This window comes from Geospiza fortis, unplaced genomic scaffold (genome assembly GCF_000277835.1).
Source record: "Geospiza fortis unplaced genomic scaffold, GeoFor_1.0 scaffold229, whole genome shotgun sequence".
NCBI classification, from domain to species: Eukaryota; Metazoa; Chordata; class Aves; order Passeriformes; family Thraupidae; genus Geospiza; species Geospiza fortis.
The window spans coordinates 3,551,141-3,561,735 of NW_005054357.1; the positions used below are offsets into that span (position 1 = coordinate 3,551,141).

Genomic DNA, 10,595 nt, shown 5'->3' on the forward strand with positions numbered 1-10,595 from the left:
CCATGAAGCACAGAAGAGCAAAGGTGGGTTGACCTGATCAGACACGGACCAACTAAATGAGTTCTTTGCCTTATGTTCCTGCTCCCTTTGGAGACAGCAGGTTTTATTTCAAGCTAGTTCTGTGCTCCAGGATTGACAGCAATTTCAGGCAGCACTGAGTCAGTGAGTGTTATGATCATAACAACAGGGGCTGTGCTTTTATCCATACTGTTCTACCAGTGGTCTTTGTTGTACATGGAAGTAAAGATCTGCCTCTAGCTCTGCATGGATGGAAGTGTTTATGTGTTACCCTCTTCTCTCGATGCAAAGGAAGATTTTATTGGTTAAACAAGCAGAAAACTTTCCAGTATACTTATTATGCTTTAAATTTGCTCAGACATCTTGGGATCAAGTAGTTCTTGTTGATCTGATCATCAGTGATCAGAATGAAGGCTTCAAAATCCTGATGGCAAACTTAATTATCCCACCATCAAGTGCAGAATATTCTGAAGAATGCTGTTTGTCCTGTTAAACTCTGTTTCAAATTGATTCTTGTGTTGTCACCGCTACCGCAGGATGTTTGTCATGTTTGTGACAGTGGTTTGTCCTTAGGGTCTCTTTAATGTATAAGATGATGTGTGTTTTGGAAAAGAGAAGCCTGAAGAAGACTATTGACTTTGCAGTAAAAGATGTTCCCTTGGGAGCTGGTTCAGTGATTTCAGACCATTTTGGGAAAATTTGTCCCTTTTCTTTGAAGCTGGGAAAAAGCTAACATGCATCTAATGCTGGCATTTGCTTGGGAAGATTCCTGCGCCAGTGAGAATGGTTGCTTAAGATTTTCTCAGCTTTAACTGAGGAAGATTTTTACTGCCTAGATAATAGTCCTACATAAGGGGGTAGCAGGATGGGGACTGGAGAAAGATGAGGGAATGGATTTGGTTTTGTGGTGGAATTTTTGGTGTCTCTGTCTGTCTTGGAATCATAGAATCATTTATTTGGAAAGACTCTTAAGATCAAGTCCAACTGTTCCCTGCCCCCCAGCACTGCCGAGGCCACCACTAACCCGTGTTCCCAAGTGCCACATCCACCCAGCTTTTAGTTCTCTCCAGGGATGGTGATTCCAGAATTTCCCTGGACAGCCCTTTAAGTGAAGAAATTTTTCCCACTATCCAACCAAAACCTCCCCAGGCACAGCTTGAAGCTGTTTCCCCTCATGCTGTCTCTGTTCCCTGGGAGCAGAGCCCGACACCCTGGGTGTGTGCACCCCCCTGTAGGGGAGTTGTGGATCGACAGAAGGTCCTCCCTGAGCCTCCTTTTCTCCAGGCTCAACCCCTCCCAGCTCCTTCAGCTGCTCCTCGTGAGACTTGTGCTCCAAACTCTTCCCCAGCTCCAGGTTCTTCTCTTACTAAGAGGGCAAGGTAAATGCAACAAAAACTACCCTGGTAAAAATCTGTGCACACCTGAAGAAGTTATTTCTGTTTTTCTGTGGTAGTATGTTTTTGAAATGTGTGAAATCTTCATGTTCAATACTTAAGATGTGCTGCAAGGTCAGGATATTTGACCAGTCTTAATTTTGGTGTTCTGTGGGCTTCTGCTTGCACTTTAATTCTTGGTAACACTCAGCTTTTCAAAAGTTACTGCCTTGATTATGAGGCACATACATACCTGTGCTGTGATGCCTCCATTTTTAAGATGCTGTTGTTGGGAGTTACCTGATGGTCCAAAAATTTGGTGAAGTTTGGGTGCTGTATAAGTCCAACATAAGCAAGAACCAAGGCTCCATCCTGCCAACTTTTGTCAGATTTTGTTTGAGGAGAGTTTGGAGTGGGTTTGCTATTCCACACAGCTCCTGGCTACTCCATATGGAGCTCCTTAGGTCTTTCTTTGGAGTAGCCATTGTTGCCCTGAGTGTGGAAAAATGTATGTCTACACTATTCATCTGCCTCTGCTCAATTTCTAGGAGATAAGCTACAGAGAATTCACCAAACAGACATTTCATACCTATTGAGGAGCAGCTCTGTTGTCATTTTAAGTCAATGAGAGACGTAAAACATGAGGTAAACATGAGAGGTAAAACATGATTCTGCACACAAAATCTCCCATCAGAGTCAGTTCCAACAACTGGCAGGATTGTCTTATTAGCAGTTAATGGCTTTTCATTTCTCCTGTTTGGTGCACATTCAGATTATGACTTTGATCTCAAGCTAAGTGACTTGTGAAATGGCTTTGCCTGGTTCCCTTCCCGTAGGGGATTAACCTACCAACATGGTGCCTGCTGTGGTAAGCTGCTGCTCCAGCTTCTCTTCCTGCTCTAATTAATTTTGCTTCCTCTCTTTTCTGTCCTGTGTTTCAGACGTAGATCAGGGCCTCATGGATCGTCTCAAAGACATCAACAGCACCTTAGTGAGTCAGCTGAACAGGCTGAGGAACATCCAGGGCACAGTGCAGGACACGGAGAGCCTGGCGGAGCAGGCGCGGGTGCGGGTGGAGGACACTGAGGACCTGATCAGCATGGCCTCTGATATGCTGGAGAGGGCCAAGATGGCAGCTGACAACGTGGTGAGTGTGTGCTGGGATCCCACACAGCTGGGGGAGGCTGAGGGCCTTTCCTTCTGTGCCTCCAGTGTGTTTCTCCACTTGGTCTCTCCCTCAAACAGTAAATTTGCATCAAGATCATGGGAAATCAGTGAAGGGAGTTCACCGCTGTCAGTCACAGATAGTATCTTAACCCAAAGCAACATAAAAGTCTTAAATAAATATTAGTTGTTTTTCAAGGGGTAACCAGTGGTGGAAACTGCATAGACTTAAGAAAAACATACAGAGAATTGCAAAGTAGGTTAGATACATCTCTAAGCATTTAGATCATGACAATAAATATTTAAAGCAAATACAAATAAAAGATGAAAAAATATCTTCAAGGGGTTTTTTTCCTTTCTTTTTCTCTTCCAGTCCATTACACCTCCAGAGCAAAGTGGGGACCCCAACAACATGACTCACTTGGCAGAAGAGGCCCGTAAGCTGGCAGAAAGGTGGGCTGTGGCAAGACACACTCATTGTGGCCTTTGTCAGGGCCCTGCTCTTCTCTGCAAGGGGGAAGCAGAATTTCATTTGCTGGCTAGGAAACACACACCCTTTGCTGCTTAAGGGACTGGTGCTGTGGGATGGTGGCTGTGTAGCTCTGAGGACAAACCTTGCTCATGTGGATAACAGACATGGCAACCATCTTCCATTACAAATGTTTCAGCATCTGCCATATGTAAATCTGAGGGAAGGAAAGAAGGAAAAGTAAGAGAGAATATAATCAAAACTGAGGATAAAAACTATTGGCTGACAAATCTAATGGCATTATTTTTCTTTTGTCATCAGGCACAAAAAGGAAGCTGATGAGATTGTTCGCATAGCCAAGGCTGCAAATGATACTTCCACAGAAGCATATCAACTGCTGCTGAAAACCCTGGCTGGAGAAAACCAAACTGCAATTGATATTGATGAGCTCAACCAGAAGTGAGTCAGTTACAGAAAATTGTTTTAATTTCCTGACTTTAGTGCAGTGCTTAAAATTAAGACAACCTTCTGTATGCTTTGGATTTTGTGGGAGGTGATTTTTGATTTCTTAGCCTCTCCACTCTCTTACTAAGTTCAGTTCTACAAAAATTACTGTTTCATAACTGGATCCTTGGGGATTTTTTAGGTACAATCAAGCAAGGAATATTTCTCGAGACCTAGAGAAACAGGCCACCAAGGTGCTTGCGGAGGCAGAGGAAACTGGAAACAGAGCCCTGCAGATCTATGCTAATCTCACCAGCCTGCCTACTGTGGATTCCACAGGGCTAGAGGTACATGTGGGCACCATCAGGTGCATGATTTCTGAGGATTGCTAGGTTGCTGGCACACTTTGCATATGCTCTGCTAATGTTCTGTGCATAAAAACACTCTGTGGACAATGCTTCTTGTCCATCTAGGTATAATCCAGCTTTTATGCAATTGTAACATTTATGCAGGACATGTAAATGCAGAAAACCACCTACATAAACCCCACCTCCCCTAGTTTCTGAAAGACAGAAATCTGAAATGTTTGCCAGACGTCTTGGCTTGAATGTAGAAGTGGAAAAATTTACCACCTGTTCAGGAATTCTTTAACATTCAGGAATGTCTGTGTGTGATTTTCACCTGCAGAATAAAGCAAATAAGATCAAGAAGGAAGCAGAGGAACTGGATCAACTAATTGCCAGGAAGCTAAAGGATTATGAGGACTTGAGAGAAGATATGAAAGGAAAGGAGCTTGAAGTAAAGAACCTCTTGGAGAAAGGGAAGACAGAGCAGCAGGTCAGTTCCACTCTGTGCAGGCTTTTGTTCCCTGGGGAAAAAAAAACAAAAACAAGGAAGACAAGTAACTGGCCAGATGCAAATGATTTTGTCTTAGTGTTATTTATTGAATGCTGAAGAATGGCCTCAAAAAAAAAAGGAGATGCAGAAAGAGGTTAAAAGCAATGGCTTTGAGGCTATGTGGGAAAATAGGTATTTGCCAGATGTGGTGTCAGCTTTGTATTCAGAGCAGTATTCCCAAAGTACATCCACTCATCTGGTCCCAGAGGAAGCACTGCTGTTCTGGATGGTGTTGTTTGGGGCTTAACAGTGCTTTTTGATACACTTACACGATTGTCCTTCAGAAAGTGGGAATGCATTGGTACATGTCCTGTCTCCTCAGACTGCAGACCAGCTCTTGGCTCGAGCAGATGCAGCGAAAGCCCTGGCTGAAGAAGCTGCTCGGGAGAGCAGTGGCACACTACAGGAGGCCAATACCATTCTCAGGAACCTGAAAGGTAAAGAGGAAGCACTTGAAATGAATCCTTCAATTCCAGTGTGACATGTCACTTGGCAGTAGGATATTCTGGTTAAAGAGGCCCTGCTATTGCCCTTAGCTGAGTGTTGGGTGTGTTCTTTTGGCTTGTTTTTCTTTAAAGAAAAAGTATAAGCTTTTTCAGGGACTGGAAATTTCCTTTTAACTTCCTTATTTAGCATCAGAAGATGTGCAATAGGGAGAGCTGACCATCCCTCCAATGTCAGGGCAGCAAAGCCTTGGGTCCTTGGTCAGAGGAGCATCCCAAGGCTCTCCTGGAGCACGTGGTAAGGATCTGCTTTGCCCCCTTAGACTTTGACAAGCGGGTGAACGATAACAAGACGGCGGCTGAGGAGGCGCTGAAGAAGATCCCTACCATCACCCAGACCATTGCAGAGGCCAACAACAAGACTCAGCAGGCAGAGCTGGCACTGGGCAACGCTGCTGCTGATGCCCGTGAGGCCAAGGCCAGAGCAGATGATGCTGAGAAGATTGCCAGCTCTGTTCAGAAGGTGGGTGTGCTGCAGCTGACCCCCGCGAGATCCTGCTGTGGGATTGCAGGAACTCCTGTTACAGTGTTTCCTGGTGAGCCCCGTGTGCTCCCTGCTGTACTCCCCGCTGCAAATACAAAATACGGCAAGATAGGAAGTCAGTGCATTTTGATGAGAAGGATTGAAGGAAGTTCTGTACCTTCACCACCTTTTTCCATCCTCTCCCACCTGTTGGCTGCAGAGTGCTGCTGCTACCAGAGCCGAAGCCGACAAGACCTTTGCTGATGTGACAGGACTGGCCAGGGAGGTGGATGACATGATGAAGCAGCTGCAGGATGCAGAGAAGGAGCTGAAGCGGAAGCAGGCTGATGCTGAGCAGGATATGAGGATGGCAAATGAGGTGAGTACTGCTGGCAGGTGACAGCAGTGGCTAGGAGCTGCCTTCTCCCTGCTGTCCTGGCAATGGAGCCTTTCCTCCTGCTCTCCTCTTGCAAAGACAGTGCTGGGTCCAGCCAGTATTCTGGCTCTTCCAAGTTTTAAGTGGGACTGAAAAGGAGACAAGTTCTGGTGCATTAGCATAGGCTCCCTGCTGGAACTTGAGAGCTACTTTTCCTTTTATTATAGCCAAAACCTGACTGTATAGCCCTATTGATTCCATCCTGCCCTTTACTGCAAAATCCTGCTCGGTGTTCAGGGATCCCCATCCTGAAATACTCAGAAAACTGATTACTTGAAGGTTGTCAGTCTTCTCCCCAGCCCTGTGATAAAGATCTTTGTGCAGGATTGTTATCCTGGGATGAGAAGGCAGCAATATGGTGACTATCTGCAGAGGAGAGGCAACAGTTTTGTAATCCCTACACCTTTTTTGTGCTCTCGTTTTTTTTATATCCTACAGGCCTCACAGGCTGCCCAGGAGGCAGAAGACAATGCAAGAAAAGCCAAGAACTCTGTGAACAGTCTGCTCACTGTCATTAATGACCTGTTGGATCAGCTAGGTAGGATTGTCTGTAACGTGCTGTATGCTTTTGAGTGTTTTCCTGATGTGTGCGGGGTTTCCTGCCAGTTTTGTTTGAGGAACCACATGGATCTCTTGATCTCTTGAAATTGGGTTTGTGTGTTTTTGGCAAGGACTTTGGGATTTTTTCTTTCCCAAGTAGCCTCAGAGCTTGTTTGGCAATGCTCTGTGTTGGTTTTCAGCAAACTGAAGACTTCTCGAGACAGTGGAGATGTCACCCATATGGTTGGTCCTGTTTCAGATGCTGGAGATGCCCTGATGGAGATCTGCTGTGGGCTCAGCTGTGTGAGCACCCAGGGTGCCATAGAGGTTTTAATGCACTTCACTGTTTGCTTCTGGCTTTTCAGGGCAACTGGAGACAGTGGACTTGAACAAACTGAATGAAATTGAAGGTGCCTTGAACAGTGCCAAAGACCAGATGAAAGACAGTGACCTGGACCAGAAAGTGTCTTTCCTTGAGAGAGAAGCCAAGAAGCAAGATGATGCGATACAGGCCTACAACAGGGACATTGAAGAGATCCTGAAGGACATTAGCAACCTGGAAGACATCAGGAAGACCTTGCCATCTGGCTGTTTCAACACCCCGTCCATTGAGAAGCCCTAAGGGTGTGCTGGGGGTGGGGGGAATCGCCCTGGTGAGTGGTGGTTCAGCCATGGAGTGCCTTAACACACATTGCCTTCTCCAAATCCCCAACTCTGCTGCTTGCAGCCATTGTTTCCTTTCAAATCAGGATAAGTTGAAAGTTTTGGGGTTTTTTTGTTGTTGTTTTTCTTTTTTTTTTCTAATTTTTGTTTTGTTTGGGTTTTTTTTTGGTGGGGTTTTTTTGTTTGTTTCTTTCTTTGTTTGGGTTTTTTTTTTTTTTTTGAGAAGCAAATTAAATATCCGTCTTTGGGCATCAAAGGGGTTTTTTTATATAGGTTGTTTTCCTGAGCACTCCACTTTTGCCCCTTCCTCAGACACAGTTTCCTTTTGATTAGTGCAAGGATGAGAGATGCTCTGGACTCTTTATACTGTGGTTCAGAAATAACCATGTGAGCTGTATACAGCAAGGCAAAACTAACACAACTTTCTCTCCTGTCTTCTCCTTTGACTGTAAAATCCTCAGTCCTGGAGCTCTTTATCCCTATGAAGGAAGGGGATGGCTACCAAAGTATTACTGTAATGGCCAGTATAGCTGCACTCAATTCAGATCCTTCTTCCCAACTTCTAACCCTGTGAATTTATTTTTTTCATCATTAGGTAGTGGCCAGTCCAACAGTGTTGGTAGCCTTTGGCAAAATAGCTGAAGCCTCTTTCTGAAATGCTTTCTGTGAGGATGCATTCCTATGAGAAAAAGGCAGCCTCTATTAGGGCTCTTTGGGAAGATGGGATACTGATGGAGTGGTGGATCTTGCCAGCCCCACTTCTGTTCTGTGAGAAGTTTTGGGTCTGGTCTAAAAGCTGCTGCCTGCTGGCTAGTCCAGACTGCCAGAGTGTGGAAGCCACGAGCTGCATTCCCATCTGTTGCTACTGAATTTCCAGAGGATCTGGTTTTCTGGGCTTGGAATGTCAGACTGACAGATGAGTTTGTTGAAGCAGGACAAGTCTTGCTGAAGAGGAGAGCTGCCTTCCAGAGAGTTCTGACAGCTGCACTGGCCTCCATGCTGAATGTCTTTGGGTGGGGAAGGAAGGGGGCACATGAATGGAAATGGAAAGGTCTTTTTTTTCACCCCATCTTTTTCCTGAAGGAGGACAGTGGGATTTTTATCTCTCCTGCCATTGCTCTTGCCTTTTGCCTGTTTTAAAGCTGGGAGGAAGAGCTGAAATTTCCTGGTGCCCTCCTTTCTTTTTGCCTCCGAATCTCCCAGTCACCATAAAGCTGCCACAGCACAGGGACCTCAGGCCAGGCTCAGGTGGCAGCTCTGCCTTTTACACCACTCCCAGGGCTTCCCTGCAGGCTCCCTGCCCAGGCAGTGCATGCTGCTGCTGGCTGGGAGCAGCAGGGAGCCCCTTGCTCCCAGACAAGAGCATCCTCTGCAGCTTCCTCCTTGCCTCTAGCCTGGCATCCCTCCCCCTTTCCCTGAGATCCAGTATATATCTATCCTTAAACACTATGCAACTTTGTACGTTTGCGTAGCGGGGAAGAAATTATTATCTGACACACACTGGTGCTATTAATTATTTCAAATTTATGTTTTTTGTGTGAATGTGATTTTTTTTTCCATTTTTTATCATGATTATAGTGTGAGGAAGTCTCTCGTGTGTGTGTGTATGTGTGTGTAAATATACTCAGCCAGATTTCCAGAGTGGCACAGCCTGGCCTCCTCTATGTGCTTTCCCCTGTAGCCATTGGGCAGGTGCACCATGTATTGCTTCTCTCTGTATCATTCCCTTAAAACTTGGGATTTCTCCTAGCTGGGCTCCTGCTTGCTTCCCTCTGTTGTATCCCCAGCACCCATCCATACCCACTTTGCCTGTTGGGTGGGTGCTTTCCAGCCCTGTCTCTGAAGCCAGCCCTGCTGCCCACGGTGCCTGCAGCACCCAGGTCAGTGTCCCCTGTGCCCTGGGATGCTGTGCCAGCAGTGGAGCAGGGGCTGTGGCTTTGCAGCTGAGCTGGGAGGAGCTGTAGCTCTGTTGGGAGACCAGACCAGCGCTGAGGTGGTCAGAGAGCTGCATTTGGGGACATCTTGATACCACTGTGCAAGGCAGGAGGCCTGGTGCAGACACTGCTGCTGTTCCCAGCAAACTCTGCATGGCTCTTTTATCCCTTCCCTTAATGATTGTGGGATTTTCCTCCTGCCTGGAAGCACCTCTGGAGGAGAGCTCCCTGTGCCTGCACACACAGGGACATTGGGTCACTCTGGGAAGATAGCTGTGACCACATCACCTCTGCCAAGGCTGTGAGAAGAGCAGATGTGTGCATGCCCTGGCTGACCTCAGGCCTAAGGTTTCCTGCTCTCTTGTGTTTTGTTTTTTTTTTTTTTTTTTCTTAAGCCGTTTTTAACAGAATTTTATTTTTAAATAAAAAAAAATCTTTATAAGCGATCTGTTAATCAGTACTGCATTACAGCCATTATTCATTGTATAAGTCCAGTTATTTCTTTACGTAATGTGATGATGTGACAGCTGCTGGTGGAGTGCTGGGTGTCATGGATGACACGTGACATCCCTTCATCACCTTATTCCTGACTGTGGCCCCCTCAGTATGTGCCTTCACTCCAGCTTTTTTTGCCTTAATCTGTGGTCTTGCTGTCTGGGGCGGTGAACAAAATGCAACACTTGCAGTTTTTATGTATAAAACAGTATTTCTTATTTATAATAAAGTCTGAATATTTGTAACCCCTTATACCTGGGAATTCTGTTGAGTATTACTTTATTTTTTTGTGGTAGGATATTGAAGGTGATGTGTCTCAGTTGCAAGATCACCTCTTGCTCCTTAGACACCCTGGTTTGGTGTGGGAAAAGGGGAGAAGAAACTTGGAAATGCATGTGGTGGGACACAGATGACAGGGATGATGGTTTTTCCTTGTGTCCACTGCTCACTGCCATGGCTGTGATGGATTTTAAGCTGCTGGTTTTCCAGGGCTTAAAAACACACAGTGTTGTTGGTGCTGGTGCTGTTGGAGTGGCACTGTCTTCGTGGAAAGCCCTGAGGAACTGGGGGGAGTTTATTTGTGCTGTAAGGGAAAAATCCTTTTACTAAACAGGTAGAAAAGGATAAGGCTTCTGGGAAAAGAAAAAAAAAACGAACCAAACCCTGAATAAAGAAGCTGAACTTACTGGGTACTGCCACAAATCTGGGTGCTCTGTGTTGTTCCTGGGCCCTGTCTCCCAGAGCCTGGCCTGAATGAAGCAAATTTTTAAGGACAGATTGCAGTGATAAGAGACTAGGCTGTTTCTGCATTTACACTTGTCTTTCAGCTCCAGCTGGATTTCTGTTGTTTTTCTCAGCAGAGGAAAGCACACAGGTCTCATTAACTTGCATCAGAGCTAATCCCATCTCAGCTGGTAAATTCTTTTTTTTTTTTTTGCATGTCAGTTTGTGTACTTTCATTCTTCAGTTGTCACTAATTAACTTGTTTTCTAAAATATGTCTTTTTTTTTTCTTGCCAGTGTTTTTGTGAAGCAAATCCCAGCTGGTGAAATCTGGCTGAGGTTTCAGCTGGATTGTGGGGAGCAGTCAGGGAGAGCAGACAATGGGTGGTGGGACTGTTCTGACCTTGCATGGACTGTTGGTTGATATGGAGCCTCTTACCATTTTGAGGTGAAAATGCTTAGATTAGGAAGCAA

General features: G+C 45.5%; 1 protein-coding gene across 1 annotated transcript in view; it reads left to right on the plus strand.

Moving 5' to 3' along the window:
- Positions 1-9,651, plus strand: part of LAMC1 (laminin subunit gamma 1) — a 67,444-nt gene extending 57,793 nt beyond the window's left edge. Inside the window, 11 exon segments of the mRNA XM_031059151.1 lie at positions 1-23; positions 2,333-2,538; positions 2,929-3,008; positions 3,346-3,483; positions 3,671-3,815; positions 4,156-4,305; positions 4,688-4,802; positions 5,132-5,331; positions 5,552-5,710; positions 6,206-6,305; positions 6,673-9,651. The exon segment at positions 1-23 is cut by the window's left edge and continues 24 nt beyond it. Of these exon segments, the coding sequence (XP_030915011.1) occupies positions 1-23; positions 2,333-2,538; positions 2,929-3,008; positions 3,346-3,483; positions 3,671-3,815; positions 4,156-4,305; positions 4,688-4,802; positions 5,132-5,331; positions 5,552-5,710; positions 6,206-6,305; positions 6,673-6,929 (1,573 nt within the window). The 3' untranslated portion in view covers positions 6,930-9,651.
- Positions 9,652-10,595: the final 944 nt, after the last annotated feature.